The following is a 23,310-nucleotide window of genomic DNA, read 5'->3' as shown; positions in this document are numbered from 1 at the left end:
TAGAACTCCTAGAAGAAAAAGGGGGAACATCCTATCGCAATCGAGTCAGGTCAGATGGGGGCTGAAGAGATCTCGAGTAGCCCTGGATGTTCCAACCTGAATACCTTCGAGTCATTCACCTATGAAAATCTCATTCATTGCATTCTTGATTCGAAATCGCCTAGTTTGTCTACCCTGAATCACTCTCTGAGGCTTGAAAATACTGACCAACTTCGATCGAAAACTGAGGATGAATCTTACCAAGATATGTCAGACTAATAGGCTGTCTTAATCTACTTAATTATACCGCCGATCCACCCTCTGCTTTTACTGCGATGAAAGTAAAAAAGACTAAAAAGAGGCAAATCCTGAGAAGCACGCGTCCAAAAGCGGCGGAGTCAGACTGCAAGCCCCCATAAATATTCACGGGCAGATTTATTTTCGCTGTGCTTTAGGGATAAAAGATAATCTTTCACGTATGACGTACAATTATTTCGCTCGACCCTATTTACTTATTTAGCTCCCTCTGTTTTGTTTCTTTTCCTTGTATGAGAAGCATATCACGACTGGTAATAATTAATATAGGCCGTTCTGCGTCTGACGCGCGAGCGCCTTTAAGGTAATCCTCCTCTGCGTTGATGAATTATGCAATTACATGAACGAATATTAGTAATCTATTGGTCGAGATGAAGGCAAATATAGATTCGTGGCTTTTGGTTTGCAAATTGCATCCAGCACGTGCCCCAGCTTTGATATTACATTCTTGATTGAGGTAAAGAACAATTAACTTTGGACATACGAGCAGTTTGTTGAAGTATTACATTGAGTACTAGATTACTATCTGAAACGATGAATTATTCATACCTATAAGTACCTACCATTATAGTCAAGTTTCACTGTAGACATTTACACCATTCTTAACAGCTTTATAACTAACTTTGTACTATCTTATAACAACGCAATAGTTTCAGAGTACTATTTATCTACTTTGTGACTGCCTTTTGTAGCAGATATACCACTCGTATTCCGACTCGCTTGGCGCGATTAATCAAACTTCAAATTTATGGAATTATACCCAGAATTGCATCTTCTCAGCACGAAGTCTCCTGTACTTCCTTCTCATCCCGCAATTATTCAACTCCGCGGGGTCAACTTCCCGCTAATAATTCAATTCGCGCGATTTTCTCGACATCCTCGGAAGTCAAGATCCCCAGGCGAAGAAAAGGAAGAGTCTGCTCGCGCGGGCTCTTCAAACGCAGCCAAATAAACGGGCGCGCAGAATTGCGTGTGTCACGCCTCGACATGCACGCGTGGATACCCACACACGCGTAGACGACGCGTGGTATGGTTGTTAGTATCATTACACGGTCGGGAAGGAGGGTGTCTACTAACTTGTCCATTAATATTAAAGAACCGAGGTGCAGACCGCGATGGGGTGAGTTACAGGACGCGTGCAGAATGCAGAGGATAGATTTAGCATCGCGAAACGCGTGTAAATGCGCTCGAGTGTGCGTACGTGAGCATCGGTCCCGCACACAGCCCTGTCCCCGTTTAAATCGTAAATAAAGGAGAGGCAGTTTTCGGAAAGTTACTATCCGGGGTTGATTTTACGCGCTACGCACGCACGTACGCACATGGCGTTTTATGAATCGTATTCCTTCGGGGATATCGAATATGCCTACGCTGCGAACGCGGCCGACGCCGTTAATAACGTGGACGACGCCGTGGTTTATCGCGAATGAACCCTTATCGATGGAGGTTTACGTCACCTGCGATAGAATCTATATGGCGATGGGTCTGATGAGCACACCGCGAATCTTTATGCATCTATGGAAAATTTAAGTCTGCAGAAAATACAGATTCCAGGTGATACATGTGGTAATAATTATGAAACTGGTCTAGGCTAAAAATTAATGTTTAGATCACTTTCGTGATTACTAGCACAGTTGCAAATTCCTAAATAAATTATTGTGAACGGATGAACGATCAAGGACCAAGTAGACAGCAATCATCGAACGAGAGCAGTCACTCAGACAGTCATGGAATGCGTCAAGCGACAATCACGCATGGTTTATAAACACAGGAATGTTATCAAGAGATATCGCTTCATCAAAAATTAAAGAGCCTGCATAGTATCCAGTACTCAATAACCATTCCTACGATCCAAGCGTTCCTGTTATGCAAACTTTCACAGACTCTTATCAAAGGTTCTGCTTATTAATAATCGATAAACCTTATTGATTACGACACCACCAAAGTCCTGAAGCTATTGAAACTGAAGCTTCTACTCCAACCTTCGCCAGAGTCCTCATTATATAACTGTAACACCTTTACAAGAAGCATTCTTTAGTCACAATAGAAGCGCCCTGAAAACCTTCTGTGTATGAAAGACAGGCTCGCAGGGGGTCGAAACTCGGAAAAGTGTAGTCGAACAGGAAAGGGGACAATGAAATAAAAGACAGAACAGCGTCACGGTAAAACGAACAAATTTACGAGCACCACGCCCGACGCGACTTCCTCGCGGAGGGAATTTTTCTGCGTTGGGAGACAGTGTACAGGAGACAGACAAATTGTCAATGGGGATTAAAAATCCTCGTACATTTGGCAGGTGGTTAAGCACTCGCCGAGGCATACGAGCGCGCATTACTCGCACCCACACGCGTGCACACGGGTCTGGGTGATACGCAGCACGTGGGCCACCGCCGCCGCGATCTTTTCGAAATAATTTAGGGGACGGAATCCCCGGTACGCGCGCGCATACACACGCATCTGCACAGAGTTATTTATGATGGATTAGGCTGGGATTTAACCCACGACTAATTTATGTCAGGCCACGGGATTGTCGACTCTCAACGATTTTCTCTGCGCCCCTAACCAGCGGCTACGCGAGCAAACTCACCACCGAGCTGGAATATCCTAAGCCTCGGGACCCTGTCTCCGGTTTTCTAATCTCCTCGTTGCGGTGAAATCTTCGAGACTGTCTACTGTAGAAACTCCCTAGAGTGGAACCGATTCGAAATATCCCTTTTAAAACCCTGCTTCGCCTAGCGTCGTACAAGTGGTACGAGCTATCACTATCAGACGATATATCGATGCTAAACGTGTTTCCAGGCTGTTACTTTGGTTAGTTGATCGGTTAAAAGTTTGATCAGCGAACCGGAACAGGTGTACAAGACAGCCTGGTGTAAGAGAACGACCTGGAAACGGGCTTCGAGCTTCGACGATGTTAGCTCTCTTTAGTGACCGTGAATCGCTAGAATGATATTTTATATAGCATCCTCGTACGACTAGAGGCTGATTAATGATCGCAGGAGTGGAGAGAAAAGTCCAGAGATAGCTGATCAGTTAAGAGCAGTGGTCACTGAACCAAGACTGGTAACGCGATACAGGGTGCATCCGTGGGTGTTTAATCACTCCGAGCGATATCTACGAGCATAATTCTAGCCCGCAAAAATAATCCAATGAAATCGCGCAGACGTATCTAGATACCTACCCCTCGAGCACGAAGAACTTGGAATCTCCACCGAACGAAAACCCCAGCAACCCTCAGCCCCCGACCGCAAATCTGGAAACCGCCCGAGGAGAGCAAATGGACACCGCAGCATCCCAGCGAACCGAAGCGAAAGCAGAAGAATTCGATTCGCTCCTTTTCCCTGACCACGTCCTTCCTCTCATTCTTTCCCTTCCGCCGGCGGTCCGGCGGAGTCAGGATCGGGGGCATGAAATTTCCCATGAATAGAGGAGGGGAACATGGCGGCGACAACGACTTGACTCTGCACCCCTTGCCCACCCCTCGGCGTATCCCTTGTATTATTCAGGTCGCCATTATTGGACCCCTTGGTCCGGCTGTGCGACACGCTCGCCCCCGCGGGACAACGCAATTGCATCTGCTCGGAATGAGAGTGGGCCGAGGGGGTGGGTGGGCTGGCGACCGCTGCCGCGTATCGCCAGCCGTATAAGGAAGGAGGAACGGGCGCGCGGCCGTTTAACCCCTCGCAAGCCCAGTTCGGATCTAGTTACTTAAGTTCGGCGTCGCTCCTGCAAATAAAAGGAGAGGCGTAATTTATGGCCACCGAGATACCGGGACACGGGGCCGCTCGAGGGGGTGAGAGAGGGAGGATAGAATAAAAATGAAACAGCCTTGGCTGACTGGGCGAGAGGGACGAGAAGGGAGGAAGAGGGAGGGAGTCTCTTTCTCGTGCAGAGCGAGGATAAGAAGGGGGAGGGAGGATAAAAGGGGATAACAGTCTGAGACAGCCAGTCGAAATTGTATAGACGTGTTTGCGGAATACTGTACACAGAGAGCAGTTTACCGTAAACAGTGGCCAGAATATTGGCACAGGCGTCTCCTGGAAGCGTGTTCGTGCAAGTTATACGGCAGGTTAGCGGAACACGAGGGCGGCGAGGGAAACAAGGTGGATAAGAAAAGGAGAGCGTAACGGAAGAGACACGTTGGACCCTGAGTGATCTATGGGCGAAGATAAACCACGCGTTCAACAAGTGTGCCGTCGTCGATAGCCTCTCCTGCGGTGCCTCTGCTTCGTAAACCGACGCGCGCCAATTTTTCGGTTACTTGCAGACGTCGTAACTCTTCTGCTTAGTAGTTGAACGTATCGTACTGACTTGTAGGTCTGCGCGCTCTTTAGTGTAATCGATTCGATATGGAAATTTGTTTGGGATTATCGACATGCAACGCTACCAGGAAAATTATGTGCTCAGATACAGGGTGTCTTGAGGAAGTGTTTTCTCTTGGGATACATTCTCTATCGATACAAAAATAGACAAATATTTGCAGAAATATAGTTACTAGTTACACAAAGTGAAAAATAGACAATTATTATTATTATTGAGTTAAAGGTACTGCAAAGCTCACAGTAGCTACTGCAGCAGAATCACGAGGGGCTGATTTTACACCCTGTACATGCCATCGGGCATTTTCGAGCAAGCTATCAGTTGCGAAACACCGAATTCACCACAGACCGTTTCGCTGAACCAGCGCAGGCCTGTACACAGCGGCCGAACAACATAATTAAAAGTTCCGTGTGCCACTACCCCCGATAAACTCATTGTTCCTAAGTCAATACATGCGCGGTTACGGGGGAGCTCGTACTGCTGGAGAACGTGGCCCGCGAGCCGGTTAATTACACGGCGAAAAGTGCGTTCTTACAGAAATAATTAGTCGGCAGTGTGCGCGTGTATTTGCGGGCAAATAACCGGAGTTTCAGGGTGGAAGAGTAGAAGGAAACCAAACGCGAGCGTGAGAGAAGGAAAACATGAAATCGAGGGGCGACTACTGTGCTAATAACGAGGGAAAATAATTCTCTTTAGAGTAACTAGAGGACTCGTGATTACAAAAATACGAAAGAAAAATTGAATCTCGGCGATTCTGCATAACTAGAAACTTTTGCAACGTGAGTCGTTTTTTAAGTAGAATTGTATGCGTTATCGTCCTGCATCAGACAGCTCGCGAGCAAGGCGATCGAGGCAGCCAGCACACGGCACTGTACCGCAATTTTCGCCGATTTTTTGCGCGAAGAACGAGTCTCGTGGCGTCGTTAGGAGAATGGATCCAGCCGGTAACGGGCGGCCGAAGAAAATTACAAATCGCTGAAACGACGTGTGGCGCGGCGTCGCGTGATGTGACGGCGACGTGCCGCCGCGTACGCTTAATGGATTCTTAGCTAAAGGGGGTGCACAGAACCGGGCCCGATGCGAGACAAGTTTATGGTCTTCATTGAAATCCGACGGCTAACGCACTGACTACTGCGCCATTTTTCCGTGTTCGTCACGCCCTTTCATTTATTCAAATGTCTAGTGCGGCAGAAACTCGGTACTTATTGGCGAATCGTTCGTTTTAGTCTGATGAAATGTATGTACGAGATTCCCTTGGGAAGTGAAACAAATATTTGAATATTTGAAAATTTAAAGATTTGAAAATTTGAATATTTGAATATTTGAATATTTGAAAATTTGAATATTTGAATATTTGAAAATTTGAATATTTGAATTTTACCGTTTGTTCAACACAATCCTTTTTTATGGTAAAACTTCTAGCACATAGATGAACGTAACTGTTGCCTCATAGTGTTCAACCGGTATTGACTACTATGTATTGGTTATTAGTCTCGTGTGAGGTAGTGGAGCTGTTAGCGATAATGTGTCCGATAAATATCTCATTATCACCTGTTTACTGGCCATTTTCAATATTGCCACTTAGCTCAATCGATGTTTCCAAGCTTCCAATTCTAGGAAGGTAACATTTTCTCATATATTCGAAATTCGTTTCTTCAATTACGCTAATCTGTGGAAATGTTTCGTCACCATTTCTCTGAGTGAAAACATTCCAATTTATGAGCAGGGATTCCACTGTTTTCAGTTAAGAAATTACACACGTGTACGAAGACCAGACTGTCATTAGATAACAACGTCCATAGAGTTTCTAAAACACTGCCTTTCGACTCGAGAGTTAAAAACCTGCCTCTATAGCGCAAGGATGTACCAGGATGTGTGTGTCCCGATGGTTTCCGGGTTGGATCGTGTCCCTCACTTTTGCAACTGTGTTCTCTTAGCAGGTGCTAACGGTACCAGCGATAACACTCCGTTTCGCTTATTCCAAGATCGCGTGGTCGATATCTGGTCGATAATCGTTACGAGGCTCGTCCATCGCGGGGGTCGAAGGGAACCGAAGCGAAGGATCGAAGACGGTAGAGTTCCCAGACGGCGGGAACAAAAGGGGGGGGAAGGATGATTCGCGGGTACGGGGATAAACAGGAAGTCTAGGAGAGCGAGAGATCGCCATTGTAAACATAACCGAAGTTCAGAACTATGCACCGAGGCCTGTGTATCCCAAGGAGGGAAGAAGAAAAAAGAAAGGAAGGAATAATGGTTCGCACATAATGAGAGGAGCCAGGTTCAAACGAGAGAGTGGGCGATGCCGAGAAAGAAGAGGACTCAGAGGGACAGAGAACAGCGAACGAAAACCAGAAGAGAAACAAGATAGGCCACGCTCGAGGGGGAAGAAAGTGAAGAAAGAGGGAAAGGGGGGTGGCAAAAAAGGACGAAAATGAGCGAGTATGTCGTAGGCCGACTCAGCCTCTTCGTTATGACAATATATCTGGGCCCGAAGGAAACATCGCTTGAAGTCCTGGAGGCATGCACCGAAAACTCGCGGCGGCCTCCTTTGTCGGAGATTCTTCGAGCGAGAGAAGGAAGCCGCGCGTGCAGAGGCCAGCACGGACCTCTCCACGTAAAACGAGGAGTGCTATACTAAGCAAAACAGGATGCTATTAGGTTTTTGCCACGTTCCTCTGTGCTCAGTCTCGCGGACCACTCTCCGCGAGACAGCTCAGATAATCCCGCTTTCTTCGCTCGATAGCGCGTCGAACGCGTCACAATGTTACGATAGGCCCACGTCCTGCTCTTATCAGATCGCCGAGCGTCGATACGACGACTCGCGAATCAACGACGCGATCTTAATTGCCTGCAGGACTGTACGTGCTCCAGAGAATGTCTAGGTTCGGCTTCTATCGCAAAAAGAATAGGCTTCCTCGAACGCAGCCTGTGGAGAATGAAGACGCACAGTCGCGAGAGACTTACGCCGTTTTTGCTCGGCGATGTTAAAGGTCCCACATATATTATTTCCCCGAAGCGTTACCTTAACCGGCACCCGCGATTTTTGCGCGAATGCTCGCGGTACGAAGGAGAAAGCGGCGTCAGGGAGCGGTGCAACTTTTTCACGCTCCTGCTCGCCGCTAGCGAATCTTCCGCGCATTTGCTTTCTACGACTGAGCTCATTGCGATCTGATCCTATGGGAACACGAAGAATCGGCTTCGTTAATACGCCGACTGCCCCGAGATATTTACGAGACCGTGATTTATCGGTGTTTTTCGCTGGCCTACCGTACAGTCGCTCTCACGCTAACAGGGATATTATCTATACACCTAATGGCACTCGTGGAAGCTGTCTTATATAAGAAGATATACAGAGGGTGCTCATTATCTGAATTCTATGCTCGCAAGTTGGGGGAATAAATCCCAAAATTCTGAATTGTTTTCATCCCGAACCCCTAAGTCATAATACCCAACTTGGCAATGACCACCCCCGAAGAGACAGAAAGAGACTAATGAAATGCCTCAGTTATCCAATCGTTTCTCGGGCATTGAACCAAATCAACTTTATCTTCCAAAATCTATTACCCTAGCCAAAAAAAAAAAGAAAAGAGAAAAGGCATCAAAGTTCGTACGTTATCCTCCAGACAACCATCGCGCCTCCGCTTCTATTACGCTCGTTCCAAGGACACAGAGGTTCGCAAGGGGACCTGTTATCGGCGATGCTCTCTGTTTTTACGAGTCGGAAAGCTCATCCATATATCGCGGCCCGTTTTATATGAACGAACCTCGGGAAAAATATTACGACTTTGGGGCGGAGGGAGAAAGACACGGATCTCCTAGCCACGGTGCCATAACGGAACAGGCCGCTCTATAAACCGATCGTGCCCAGCGGAGAACTACCAATATGTAGCGTGTGGGGTCGTCCGACTTTATCCTGTCATTGAATCTCGCAAGAACACGCAGTTTGGGGTTCGGGGCTCGGGCATCGATGCGTTGCGAGGCAATTCGTCGGCGTAAGAGCCCCGTTCGTAAACCTCTCCCTCTCTGCATCCCCCGAGCCCCTCGCTCGCTATACTCTCGCGACGTCGATCGGATCCATAGAAAGGTAGCCCGTTTGCTCGAGTTACGACCGTGCGTTAAACCAAAGGAAACACTCCTCGTCTCTCCCTCGACCACGGCCGAGGGACTTATGACGGTCAAGGCACGGAAGCGTATTAGCCAGACTAAAAGCTCGCGAAATAAAGCGTCGACCCCGTCGGGAAGGATCAACGGTCGATTGTAGTGCGCGTGTCGATCGGCGAAATGGTCGCGGCACTCTCGTTCCCTCCGTTAATACGATTTTTAATCGCTCGTCGTAAAGAGATCGCGCGCGTGCAGCTCCAATAACGCGTCGAACCTTGGGGGATTCGCGCGGGATCGAGCAATAAAGGTGCTCTTTTTATTAAATCTTACCCAGGGCTCTACGACGTCTGTCTCGTCTTATCGCGCCTCCCCCGCTTTGTTCCTACACTAAAAGCTCTCGCGATGGTTTACGACGCGCCGTTCGCCCGTCCTCACCCTTTATGGTGATCGTGACGACTGAAAAGACAGATCCGATATATATTCCTCGCTCGGTGTATCGTTTCCGAGGGAACCGCGCGAACTCGGCGGATTTAGACGCGAGGAGAGTCTTTAGTATCAAACTGGTTTGTTTAATGACCCTGTGCGCCTCTTTTCGCCATACCGTTATGCCCGCCGTGCCCGGGGGCATGGGAGAAGTGTAACAGCGAGTATTCCACTGTGCAGGCATCTCTCGTTGAAGGCTCGCTTTTTGCGACGCGAGCAACGCGAAGAACTGTCACCACCGTTTTAAATACGAGAAACAGGTAATATCGGAGCAAGAAGGTTCTATCTGATAGTCGACTACTGTGCAGAGCTGGTAAGGTTGTGCCCACGACACATGTTGATATAATAGTAATTTTCTGTAGAAATATAGGGGATACGTTAGCAGTCCTATCTACTACACTAAATGCAACATTATATGGAAAAAATGGTCACACAAATCTTGCAAAAGTCTCCGAAGTAGATTGAAATAGAGTAGACTTTTGTAGGATCTGTAAGAGACCTTTATAAAAGTAACAAAGGTAGCTAGACTAGAGTAAGACCAGCTTTATTAAATCTATAAAGTGGACTCTTACTGATTCTGTTAAACTCAGACGTCTTCAGAGTACATTTATAAATTCTCCAAGAGACTTCAATAACTTCAGCTCAACATTCTCTTCCGTGTACCAGCTCTGTACACTACTCTAAAGAAACCTCTCGATACCGACCTCCAAAATAAAAAACAGTTATCCTATAGAAATGCAAAATACTTGCTACCATCGACCATACTATTTAGCTCATGGATCCTATCTTCCCCGACACATTCGTCACGGTGACCATCATGGAACCTCGCCGAAATGATCTATCACGGAGGATTTGTTTCAAGAGTCCAAAGGCGGAACGAGGCAACCGCAAGAAAAGGGGGAGCCAGGGTGTGGAGCAAGGTGGGGGGCACTGTCGAGCAAGAAACCCAACAAACAATTTGTCCGCTGAGCAAGGCTAACAGGCGCGACTTAACGTGAGTTATTAAGCGTTCGCGGTTCACGCGTCGCGTGTACGCCATCGTGAGAAGCGGAGATAAAGCGGCAGAGGCGAAGAAGCGAGCGTATGTGTACCGGAAGGCTGTGGCCCCAGGCTGGTGGGGCCGATTAATCGGCCGGGGAACCAGTTTGTCGGAAATAAAATCTGCTCCCCGGCGTGGAACCGTGTGGTTGACCGTAGGACGTCAACGCCGGCCTTCCCGTTTTAAAAGTGTGCCCTGCAGGGGCGCGTCGACACCGGAGCGCGTATCATCGCTATCATCGGGGCTTCCCCGATCGTGCATACCGCTCGCGTGTCCGATCGAAGGGGATTCTTCGTCTATAAGGCCAGCCGCACACGACCGACAATCGGTGAACGACTATTTTGTCGGTCTAAAGGCCGATTACAGACTGAACTATCCTCCCTTTTCTATCGAATGGATTAAGAAGGCAATCGATATGGAAAATTCTGTCGAAGCTACGGTTAGTGGATGCGTTTTCTGACGAACTGATGTTCTGCTGGAACTATGCCTGAACTTGCCTCGGTTGTACGATAAATAGTTCGGATGTAGTCTTTAGAACATCGATTCGTCAGAAGACGCATCCACTGTAATTGCAGCCTAAGTCTGTAATCGGACCTTAGTACCGATAAAATTGTAGTTCACCGATTGTTGGTCGCGTGGCTTATAATTCGCCCAAGGGCCACTTCGATCGGGCAATTTTACGTACGGTGGATCGAGAGAGTATTTGTAGCGAAATTACGAGGACTTGGGAATTTGTCTTCGTGAAGTAAAAGGGTCAGGAGAGAGTGTTCATTGGAAGCGTTCGACTTTCGAATTTTTTGCCAAGAAAAGCGAGAAACTGGATGACGACCCGACAATGCCGATTCGCTCGCAGGAGTAAATGAATCGCGGCATAGGAGCGGGACAAGTATCGAGACAGTATCTACGAACAATAGGTGAAACGATCTGTAGAAAATTGTCCTTCGGAGCCAAACGTTTCGTCATCGTCCTCCCATGCGCAGATAGCCGTGTGCCTTTCTATGTACGGAAACGTGATCGCCGCTTTACGCTCGTGAATATCTTCAGCGCGCGCTTCGCAATGGCGTATTTCAAATGCTAAAATAAACGCTTACGTTGCGGGTGCCCATACAACCCTCGTAAAAACGCCGCATAATCTTATAAGGCGGCCGTATCAAACCCGCGTTTCACAGCCGAGTCGATCAGTTACACGGCGGTTTTTTGCCTCAGGTGTAGACATCTCTCTCCGCGATCTTGTAAAATATATATCAGCCGCGACGAATTCGCTCGACTCGTTAATCACACGAAACTAGCCTGTCTAGATGGAAAAGAATCTCTTGCGCACCGTTTCGCAAGCAAGATAGTCATGCTAGAACTGCGATACACGGGAGACCAAAAAATACCTTCTGCTCTAACACAAATACACCGCTATATAGCAAAATACCTTATAAAATATATATAGATAATATTGAGTTTAAAAATACAGATACTTATCTAACCTATAAGGCTAAAGTGGTGGTAAAATAACCTATGAGATGTACATAATATTGAGCTCAGAACTATAGATACCTGTCTAACCTATAAAATTAAAGTTCACGTAAAATAACCTATAAAATACAGATAATATTGAGTTCAGTACTACAGATATCTCAAAAATTTTCCTCTTAAATATCGTATAAAATCGTAATTGATATTTCAAAGCTTTTTCGTTGCTTCTGATCGCAATTTCGATGCAGCAGCGGAAATGGCAAGGCACAGGGGTGCCAATCACCATTCAACGACTTCGACACGGCGGAGGAAATTGACCAGTGCCGTTTTGAAAGTCGAGTTCCGCGCCAACCGGCATTCTGATCCGACAAATGTAGATCGCGAGATTACCAGCCACCCGAACGGTGTTCCCGATCACCGGCTACCGCGAATTAATGTCTCACTCGTTTCACCGATCGGGACGGGCGTTTATCTTCGCGGTCGGCTTTGTGAAACACGCCACCGACTTTACGAACTCGTTTCCCCCTTTCTTCTCGCCGCTCTTGCACGAAGGATGGAATTAAGTAACGGAATAACTGATTGCGAATGCTTACGTTGCGCTGGACAGCGTTTTGTTCGACGATGGTCGTAAAAATGAAAGTCCAGGGGAATGGAATTTTGTATGAAGTAAGTTAGCCGGGGGTGCTCTAATTCTTGGTTTTTTTTTGTACTCGTTACGAAAGGAAAGGAACATTGGTCATTTGAAAAACTTTGAGCTACGATTTCTACGTATAAAATATGTTACTGTTACAGATATCTCTGAATTGTTCTAAAGAAAAGATACGAATCGGTCCATCAATAGTGGAAACAAAGCTACTCAAATCGCATGGTTCACTTGGTAAAGTGAAAACAGGGATAAACAATAGCACAAGTTCTGAAAGCCCTGTCTCTCTGATTCATATCAGTCCTCTAATTGCTTCGTTCTCAACTTTCCACGACTTTCAAAACCATTAAGTGTCAATGAAGATAATTTAACCAGCAGCTTTTTAACGCGCAATAAAACCTTTAGTTTCCTCCAAAAAATTCCTACTACACATCGTTCCAACCGCGGAGGAAGATCGTAAAACATAAAAAGCGTCTTGGTGAAAACTTTCACGACCAGTTCATCCAACATAATAAGTGGAAGACACTTGTCTTCAATAGCCTCCTAAGAGCAATGTTATAGGTTAAGGTACGGCGTGCATGACAAAAGATGTCGCGCTCTCTAAGGTGTCTCTCCGCCGACTATAAAGACATTGAAAGCGACGCTGGCTTTGAAACGGCAGAAGAAGAAAAAGAACGACACGGGTCCTTCGCAGTCACAGTGGTACTGCGGCCTATTTAAATTATTCGCGACACGCGAGGGGCGCCCCTCCGAGGAAATAACGCGGGGGAAGATCCATAGGCTCTCAAAGAGGCACGTAGCGAGAGAGATGTTATCCGAGTTGGACAGAGGCATAAACAATCGTGTTGTACAAACTCACCACCAGTTGGCCTGCGCGCCGTTTTGCCACGCGACGAACAGCAACGGGACGAGCAAGAAGGTCGTCACGACGGGCCGCATCTTCTCGTTCGGCTTCGGTTGGCTCGCTGATCTTCGTGGATCGTTCTGTCTCGCAGCTCGACGAAACGAAAAAAGAAAGGACGAGACGGTGGCTGTCGCTGCCGCCTTCAGCCACGCATTCTTACGAGCGTCGATATCGATCGAGGATTCGCATCGACCGCTGTTCCCGAGGCTGACAGATCGGGATCGAACGTAGCCTGTGATCCTGCTCGATCGCTCTCCCTCGACGTACCCACTTCCAGAGGACGACGACTTTCTCTCTTGCTTGTTTCTTCGCTTTTCGTATCGGCAATTTCGAATCTTACATGTTTTCGGCGCTCGGGGTGTATCACTGGCTTCGCGACAGTACACGGAACGGTATCGAGGGGGCAGATTCGACGTCTGTTCTAAACGAGCACTTTCTTTTCGTCACACGAGAGTCGCGAAGGGAACCGCGCTTTTCGAACCGGAGCGAAGTGCGCAAAACTGTGAACGCGTGGCGCGCGGAGAACGCGAGGGTTTGACGAATATCGCGAAGCTGGTTGATTGCTGTTCGACGAGGCGATACGGTGCACGACGGGTACAGAAAACTCGTCTCGACAGAAGGAAGCCGACGCGAACGAGATAACACTCGGTGAGCGCTCGCGTACGTACTGTGGCCGGTAGTCACGAGGAAAAGGGCAACGGGGCTCTCTCGGTGGGCGGGGCCTCCGGTCACTTGCAGCCACACGATTGGCTGAACCGTGGAACAGCCACTGAAGCTCCACTCGCGTTAATTAAGCATTTCGGCACACCGTCCCGTCTCCGACGTTCGCGCGTATGCTCGCTGGCTCGCGATTCGTTCGCCAAGCGCATTTCTTTTCGCGAGATTCGTGAGAAACTATGGAAAGAGGAACGAGAAGGAACTCCGTAGAAGAAAAGTTTAGCCCTGGGACCAGCGAGCGACAGGACTTCGAAGGGGTAAAAGACTGAAAACTTCGCTGCGTACAGTGGGATAAATATCGATTCGTCTTATTGCGATAATCGAAACTGTCTTCTCGCGATGACGGTGGAAGATGGCGTTGGGAAGGGGCGATTAGCTGCACCACTTGGCGGTTTGTAATTTGATCGGTTTCTTCGATCTGACACTCGGGGAACAATAAATTGAAATCGAGAACGTTTATAGTACGCGCGTATCCGTTGTCGACGGCATGTTCCTGCTAGCTTGAAGTTGTCAAGAAAGAAATACCGTCGTTGGATAGGTGTCCCCTTGAAAATATGCGGTGTACTCGATTCATTTTTATGTAAGTCAATATTTTATCGTTTTTTCTTTCAATTTCCTGTTTTCTGTATACTGAATATGCATTCAGTTATGATTTATTACCTTTCGAGGGGATTTTAATGGACGCAATACGAAATATAAAAAATACATAAATGTCGAAATTCATATTATATGTGAAATGAAGTTAAACGTTGAGAAAAATTTATGTTAACCAGTTTTCGCCATTTTTCTTAGAGCAGTTTTAGTGAAATGAGGGTTCTAAATCCAAGGATAAGGGAAACTTCTTTTTAGTAGTGCCAAAGTTATGTATTTTCTTCAAAATTATTAATATTCGTTTCAAAATTAGTAATTTGCAAACGAATTTATTTTGAAAATATCACTGCTTCGATATGAAAGTCATATATTTACTGCAGAAAATTTTATCTAGAAACAAAATTAACGAATATATAATTTTGTATAGGCCAATTATTTTTCACAAGTAATTTTTGAATTTTAAAAAATTAATTTAAAATAAATAAGAACAGTATGAGTAACTGATTTCAGAGTTTTTACAGTAACGGAAAGTTTGTAAATAAAAAAATGAAACCAGAAAAAATACGATTGCATTGAATTTTTTGTTATAATATGTGTTTTGTATAATGGGTTCGTTTTGTAATATTCAAAAAGAATAAACCGTATTGAAGAAGGAACTGCCTTCTTGTGAGCATCGTTCAGGTTATTGTCGACAAGTTTGTTCGCTGCTCTGTCGGTCACTGATGACTGAAATTTAATTTTTAATTTAAACTTGTCATTTCTTTAACAAATCCAGCGCTATACATAACGTTAACACAAGTGGTTAAACTGGCATAGAAATTTCTTTCGTTTCTTTCGTATATTAAAAGGATGTTTCCCGTCGGTAATTAATCGTCAATTGTCAGTATTTATCTAAGGAGGTACATTTTCTTTCTTTGAATATACCTATTCATTACGTAACAATAACTTCATTTAGCAGACTCTACCACAAAAGCTACCGTATATGCAACGATTTATAAGCATTTTATGAAATGAATCAAATGAACTACAGCTATAACATCAGTTGGTAGTATCGATCAGTACCACCAACTGATATCACTGATTTTCTGTTTTCATAAAATATCGATCTAAAAATCAATTCTATCATTAACTAATTTGTTTCTATTTGTGAATTATATATATAAAATATGTAAAAATAGAGGTAAAATGGAGGAAGTGAAACATACGAAGAAGATTACTAGCATATGTCACAGTATTTAACAAAATGAGTTTTATTTTCTCTGAAAACGAAAAAATGATTTTTTTCTCGTGTGCTCATTGAATGGCCAGGTACTGAAGTCATACAATTTTCATAGTGATATCATTTGAATACTACAAATTAGATAAATATACAAGGTACAAGTACCTGCAACTTGTGATTGTATCACATGTAATGGGTCATCTTAGCACATATTGCTTGAGTGACAAATTGGTCAAAGATTCTGGGTTTTATATAACAAATAGAAGAATCGATTATCAAGTGGCCTATGTACAAAACTATAGGTGTAGTTTTCTTGGTATTAAAACAGTCTCTGCAGTCATACAGTTGTATATTCTGTTTGGCATTGAGAGGGATTATGATACAAGCCAGCCATAGCTTCTTGTAAGGCCCTTAAACATGCAACATGTGCCTTGAATCCTCCTGCCCTTTCGGCTGCAGATTCAATGCGTACATGAGATACATAGCCACGAGCTTGAAGTTCCCTCCAACCAGGCGGTATTGGCCCATCTGTTGTCTGTCGAATTGGTGTGTAAGAATATAAAGGTCCTTCTTCGATCTTTGGCACAGGCAAATAATTTTGATTTCCCTGATTGCCAAACTTTATTCCTGTACTGAATTGTGTGGCCTTTGGAGGTGCTGCTTTCACTTCTTTCTTAGATGCTTGTATAGCAGAAGCAAATGTCTCCACTATGTTTTTTGCGTTTCCCTCTGAAAATGTCAGTTCATCTATCAGTGCCTCTTTTTCTCTAATCTTCTTCCGTTTAGCTTCCATTTCTTCTTTAACTATCTCCATTCGTCGTTCCTCTTCTTTCTGTTTTTCCAATTCAATCATCTCCTCTAATTCATATTCGCTTCTCCCAATCTTAGACTTACTCTTGGTTATTTGATCTTTGTTGTCTTTTTTATACTGTTCTATTTTTTTATTTGTTTCTATTACATCAATGTTATTAGCTAAGTTATATATTATTGTTTCAACTTCTTCTAAGTAATCATTGTATTCACGTAGGCTTGAAAAATCTTCCTCTTTCTTATTAAAGTCTCGGAGTATCCTTTTCCTTATGTTTACTTCTTTCTCAACCATTGGATCCTCAAACAGTTGTACACGAAAGTTGGCCCTTCTTAGAGGAATTTTGCATTCTGGGCAAGATCCGGAACCTTGAAATATTAATAATTAAATTTAGAGCTATTGTAACCATGTATAAATACTTTTCTTTAGAAATTTACTAACCTTTAAGGAACAGTAAATCTACACAGCTTTCGCATAATGTGTGTCCGCATACGTTTACCATCATTTTTAATGATGGATTTCGATATTTGGTAGTTTTGCATCTTGGACACGCTTGATCATCCATTTTTGCGAGGTATTAGATACAAATAACAAACCTAAACGAAACGGTGCTTGTCTTTCATAAACCGACAGGCCGGTTAAATGTTTGGAAAATTCACATTACGATGTATGACATAATTTTACTGTAAATCTAAATTAATTGAAACCCTTTGTGTAATCGATTAATGAAGACACGATTTAATTATCACATTTCGATGTTGCGTCAAAGGATTCGCAAAATTGTCGTTTCGTAACATAACCTATAATTAAAAATTCACGCCATCATCGTGCAGTTGAGTATACCAGAACTCGAACATAATCGATATAGGTACGATACGATCGAGTATACTGTACATAATATCGACAATATCGAGCTTGTTTACGACCACAATATAAATTGCAATATTTGTAAAGTATGAACCATGATAATACTCATACGGATTATGGTTTCCACCAATAATTATCGACAATTGGGGACCTGTTCCGCTGATTAATCGAAACATGAGACTATCGATAAACAAACGATTACGTAATTTGAAATACAGGAAACTGCAAATAAACTTTACCTCATCCTTTCATATTTTTATAATAAAAAAACAATCATCGTTCAGTTCGATTGATGAGTTGTTATATAATAATAGACTAAAAGGATTTGTAGCTTCGTTTCTCGATTCCACTTTCAGGTGCAGGCACGTGGCGAATTAAAAGATAAACTTATCGATGGGACGTGAGTTGCATGGGTTTAGAACTTAGCGTGCGAAATCGCATTTTCTTCGGGAAAGTTTCGATCATCGTGCATCGTTACGTGATTACCCAGCCATAAAAGAAATAGGAGGAAGGGGGGAGAAAGGTTCTGAGTGAAAGGAACTCGAGTCGAAACCCTTGAGACCAAAGTCGTACGTTAGGCTCTTCTGCGTTTCACTTCTAACGATTTAGGGCATCGATTTTTCTTTCAATCCCATCGTGTAGATTGTGCATTAAAAAAGACGCCAAGAAAGAGATACACAATGCATGTCCATTATGCTTGAAAGAACAAAAGGTTGGTACGCTTTGGTGTGTCGCAAGACTCTGGTTCCTTCCCTCGGTGATGGTTGCAGACTCCCATTATTCAAGCTCTGCTAGAAAACCGCCCTCGATGTTCCGTGAAAAATGCGCAACGACGTTCCATAGGCAAACGAAGGTACTCCAAGCTCCACCCGAGGCCAAAGTATGCGAAATTCCCAAGATTAGCCGAAATCTTGTTCCATGGAGATTTCCAGAAGTGAGCACCCTATTACAGTGTTTTCTCGTTTCACGGAAATTCGCGTACGAGTTGCGTCTACCTTGATATCAAAATTCTGCGGAAATTTAAATACATTGCTGTGTACCGTACATAGTACATAAATGTATCTTAACTCAACGAATTTAAAGCCAATCTCGAAATAACTTTTCTATTTTATTGTTATACTACTATTTATATTCTCTTCTCGAAACCTATTTCCTAAACAAGCAAAATGTGCGTAATAAAATAGTTGGAGTATAAACGGTATTTCAGAAGCGTTAGGACAAATTGAACTAATTAGAAAAACTCACGACAAGAAAAAAAGGGAACGGTTAATTATTCTCGAGACTTTTAAACTTGAGGGTCTTTGCATTCATAAGCAGAATGAATGTATACGCCTGCATTTTAATAAGCATAGCAAATTCCTAGAAGCCCCAAGGAAAAGAAGGCTATAAAATATTCCTCCTCAATTATTTGAAAAAAGAAAGCTGAGCATCTCGAAACTTCGTCGTTCCTCTTCATGAATAGGATTTGTCCTCTTAATTCCAGGATACCCCCTATAATCCCCTTTAAACGTCGCATTACGCGAAACGTCTCGGCGGTGTCATTCGAGGTTCTCGAAGGATAATCCAACGGTCAAGAGTGTCAAGACACTCGTTGCAAGAGCATCTCGTTTTGTTTACAGTCTTCCGTACGAGCTAGGATCGAGGCGATAAGCTCGATTTACCCGTTACGGTTGAAAACGATCCGAGTGTAGCAGTAGCTGGTGCATTATATTTGTTGCAAGGGGAGGGGGTGGAGGAGGGGAAGAGTGTTGGTGCGTGACACGTGTACGGACATTGACGACACGACGACGACTCCACGTCGGCGACGAGGTGGTGGACGAGGACGATCGGTCGGCATGGAATTCGATTCTCGACTAGAGGATGCTGCACGCTCCCCCCGGTAGGAGTGTGCGTGTCTGTGATAGAAGCAAAAGGGATACACGCTTGCGCCGGACGATGTCTACCCCATCTTCGCGTTGACTTCGGGAGAGGGAAAGCGGGGCGTGTGCAAGGACAGATGGCAGGGCGTCTCTCCCGGGCCGTGTCGCATGCACTATCAGTTTCGCTCGGATGTTCGTACACGAGTTTTATCGCGCTCTTCCACGACGTTCGCGCCCGTTAAAGACTACGCTCTCTCTGACCCCCTCGCACGTACCTCGAATCGCGGAAATTAGATCAACGTCCGAACGTATCTCGGCCGAGCGCAATTGCATCGTATCGACAGGGATCGCGATCACGTCGAGCTACGAATTTGCCGATAGTTCGATTTGCATAATAGAACTGGTTAAGACAGGGACAAGGCACGATTGGATATTTCTTTGTTCTACGCTTCTATTCTTTTTTTCCGCCGTTCCTTTATTTTTATCTGTTTTCCATCGCGAAATGGTATCGTTTGTTCGCCGATGAATTAACCAGTAGAGAAGAAATGTTATAGCGGGAAGATGAGACAAGAGGCTATCGGGTTATCGAGGACTATGGGGAAGAAGTATCGAGGACGATTTCTATGCGTACCGACACCGTAAATCACGAATAGCCGAGGGACATAATGGCGACATCGAGTGAAAAAGCGAAGAAAAATCGGATGCTATTGATTCGACAGTTACTTTCTCGTCGCGATCTTGATTCCGCGGCTTTGTCGAGAGATGCAGCATAGAACGCTCGCCTCTGGATTATTGCGCCACGGTAGGAGAAGATTAACGCACCGTGGGAAGGGATAATTCGCAAACAATTGACGGGCGAAAGTCGTGGAAGAGTGCACCAATACGCGAGATCCCATTGTCACGAGGAAGCGTGGGACAGTGGTGGATTTTTGGAAAAACAAACGAAGACACAGAGGAAGGGAAAAAGGAAGATAGAACGCGAAGGGATATATCGAACAACGTCGTGGATCGACTATGAGAAAGAGAAACAAAAAATGAAGGGTTTATTTTTTACCCTCAGTCTATTATTTTCGGGTAAGTGAACATTAATCAGTCACGTGTCTAACGAATCGAGTCCCATGAAATATTACGCGGTCCCGCGAGGGGAAAAGGCGACGGCGGAGAAAGGAGAGTGAACCATTTCCCCAAGTACGGTCGTTTAACCGAGCATTTAAACAGACGCAAAGGATCGTCGGCGCGAGGAACACGATATAACGATAAAAAGTGTCTGAAACATTTATTATAATATCGCGACCGAGGCGTGTTTCATTCTCCCACGTTGCAACAGGAAACAAAACGACCGACGACGTAGGTTACCCCGGCGATACCTCACTCACTGTCACGTATTATGAGATAAAGTAGTTTCTGAAACTGCAACCAGAAACTTTAGCACCTACTTTAATGCTTTACGACGAACCGTGGCTGGTGAGGTCTATGCCCGAGCGAAAGAGAGATATATCGCGGCTTTTACCGTCTACCACTTCGGGACACGTTAAAATGATTTCTTACCGCCCTCCGGTCATACATTGCGCCGCGCGGCCCATGCCCAGGAGTTTCGCGGTAAACAACGCCGTGGAGAAGTTAACGAAATTCCGATAACGAACGACGGAACGAACCCCTTCGCTTACTTTTCCGTTCTTCTCTCTTTCTCTCTTTCTCTCTTTCTCTCTTTCTCTCTTTCTCTCTTCTCCTTATGCCACTCTCGGGACGTCGTAACCAAGCACGCGGCCAGGGAAATAACCTTTCCGGTCAAAGAACAATCCGCCGCAATCCGAAGATTGAAACGAGCCCGCTGAAAGCAGCTTTATGTTTCCCCTTAAAGTGCAACGACTCGCCCGGGGTACGTCTGATCTCGGGATGCACGAGAATCATGCACTGGAGCCGCTCGACCGTGGACCTTATTTCGACGTCTCAGCGTCGCGGAATGTCACCGCGTTGGTGGGCAAAACGGCCACCTTAAACTGCAGGGTTCGGAATCTGGGCGATCGCACGGTAGGTAACAAGTCAAAATTGCGGAAGCAGATGTTTGAGAAGGAAAACGTGGTATTAATGGACAACAACGATGGAGGATTACAGGATTCAATTAAACGTGGATAATCGATCGACAGAATGTGTTACAAAATATTGGAGGCGTTCGTTTGCCTTTGAATACCTCTGAAAATAGATCGAGTATGTACTTGGCCACATTTCTGTATCTAAACCTAGTTCCGTGTGTTTGGAGAGACAAGACAATGAGACAAGGTCTTTGTGACAAACCGAGATATTATTTTCTTATTTAAATTTACTTGTTAATGGGTAAAGTATTAAGGCACAGAAATATGGAACAGAAATATGGACAAGTATCCTATAAGTCAGTAGAAACCGGACGGAAAGATTGCGCGAGGTAGATAATAACAAGAGCAATTTAAGTTGCTTCATCATAGTAGGCAATAGCACAACAAGCCGAGATTAGTTTTACAGTAGGGAATGAGAAGTAAAAAGAGGAAAAGTTTCGTTTTTCGCGTCGTTTGTTCCGTGTAACGCTGCGCAATCGTATTCAGCGGAGGAATTTAAGTAAAACGGAAGGCTTCGCTTTTTTACAATACCCACAGCTGAGCAGTTTTTATTTCGCGCGCCTGACTCTCCTCACCTCACCCACGGCTTTCCATTCTCCTGTTCATATCCGTTCTCTCGTCTTCTTTTCGTTTCGCACGGCATCGATAATGCCGGATACGCGTTGTGTTTCCAGGAATGCCGCTTTTCCAGCCTGGTAGAAATTCCTCGCTTCTTGGGGGGAATAGAATCGCGTTATCTCGAATAGCAGAGCAACGGGGTACGTAAACGCAGCGTGAATACGAGGGGAAAGGTCGCGCACGATAAACACGCGCGCATCCAGCTCCTACGTGGAGCTACTTACAGAGCACTGTGAGCATAATTTATCGGCCGGCGCTTTTTCAAAGCCACGCGTCCACTCAAACTTTCAAGCGGACGTTAAATTTTCATTCGGCCAACGAGCTCATCTTGATTCAGCTTTAATTGCAAGTAACACTTTAAGCTCTACTTGAATTTTAAACGGCTCACAGGTCGACGGCGAGTCTTGCGCCTTGAGTGCAATTTAAAGCCGACAGTGGCTTTTCATCGTGCGCGGGTTATCCGGTGGCTAACCGCGTCTCATTTTAAGTCCCTTTGTGCCCACGACGTGCCGATTATCGGGACCTTCTAAATGCTAATTTACAGCTTGCTCAGAAAAACGTGGGACAGTTGTAACGTACGTTTAAACGAGCCGGAACACAACAAATGCCATTAAACTCTCCGAGCGCAATCAATGACACCTGCTGATGGCCTGTGAAGTATGACCGTTTCACCCAACTCTATGACTACGGTTGGTGCATCGTCATATAATGCATATTCAACGACCAACCCCCTCTATACGCACGCATACTCGCGCTCCGTAGGGCATGATGTGTGGCCACGGGGCAAAAAGTTTGTCAACTAGCTGGGATAACGTTAATAATTATTTAACCGACAACAATCGGTGTCAGACCGACGTAAATTGATGTTTGCGAACGTATCAGGACGCGTACCACCACTATTAATTATAGTTATCCACACCATCGTTGTTGTCCAGCTAATGCGGGCCATTTCTTGCTCAACTGTGAACACATATGAGCACAAAAACTGTGGCGACTCTCATATGTAGGGAAAAAGCCACGTTGAAGGCTTGCTGGCAGTAATTATCGCGAAATTTGTTGTATGGTGGGAAAAACTATGCAATCTGATTGGGTGACACTTTACGAAGGCAAGAAATGTAATTCTGAAGTGCAATGGTAACTTGATTGCTTTGCAAGTACATAGTTTTAATAAACATTGATAAGTTTATTCAGAAGAACTGTGATCGCTACTTTTTACATATATAATTGTTTTCATCGTGTCTTTTTTGCGCGTTGGATCCCATGAGAAAATAGATGTTACATTTTTTAATTCGA

The 23,310-nt window shown here is 44.9% G+C and overlaps 3 protein-coding genes across 4 annotated transcripts in view; 1 reads left to right on the top strand and 2 right to left on the bottom strand.

The window, feature by feature from the left end:
• LOC143188460 (protein Wnt-4) overlaps window positions 1–13,538 on the bottom strand; it is a 45,858-nt gene extending 32,320 nt beyond the window's left edge. The window contains exon 1 of the mRNA XM_076392726.1: window positions 13,201–13,538. Coding sequence (XP_076248841.1) covers window positions 13,201–13,280 — 80 coding nt within the window. The 5' untranslated portion in view covers window positions 13,281–13,538. The remainder of the gene's footprint in view (window positions 1–13,200) is intronic.
• Window positions 13,539–15,779: 2,241 nt separating this feature from the next.
• Mat1 (CDK-activating kinase assembly factor) lies at window positions 15,780–17,368 on the bottom strand. The gene is made up of 2 exons (XM_076388398.1): window positions 17,022–17,368; window positions 15,780–16,948 (listed from the first exon to the last, which is right to left on the bottom strand). The coding sequence occupies exons 1-2, from the start codon at window positions 17,143–17,145 to the stop codon at window positions 16,110–16,112; spliced, it is 963 nt and encodes a 320-aa protein (XP_076244513.1). The 5' UTR covers window positions 17,146–17,368; the 3' UTR covers window positions 15,780–16,109.
• Window positions 17,369–19,516: 2,148 nt separating this feature from the next.
• LOC143184130 (neurotrimin) overlaps window positions 19,517–23,310 on the top strand; it is a 35,054-nt gene continuing 31,260 nt past the window's right edge. For both annotated transcript variants that reach the window (XM_076386163.1, XM_076386153.1), the window contains exons 1-2: window positions 19,517–20,380; window positions 21,168–21,337. In XM_076386163.1, the coding sequence (XP_076242278.1) occupies window positions 20,341–20,380; window positions 21,168–21,337 (210 nt within the window). In that variant the 5' untranslated portion in view covers window positions 19,517–20,340. The remainder of the gene's footprint in view (window positions 20,381–21,167; window positions 21,338–23,310) is intronic.

The sequence above is a fragment of the Calliopsis andreniformis genome, chromosome 2, assembly GCF_051401765.1.
Source record: "Calliopsis andreniformis isolate RMS-2024a chromosome 2, iyCalAndr_principal, whole genome shotgun sequence".
Taxonomy (NCBI): Eukaryota; Metazoa; Arthropoda; class Insecta; order Hymenoptera; family Andrenidae; genus Calliopsis; species Calliopsis andreniformis.
Note: the sequence above shows the minus strand (reverse complement) of the source record. Positions and strands in the feature narration are given on the sequence as shown.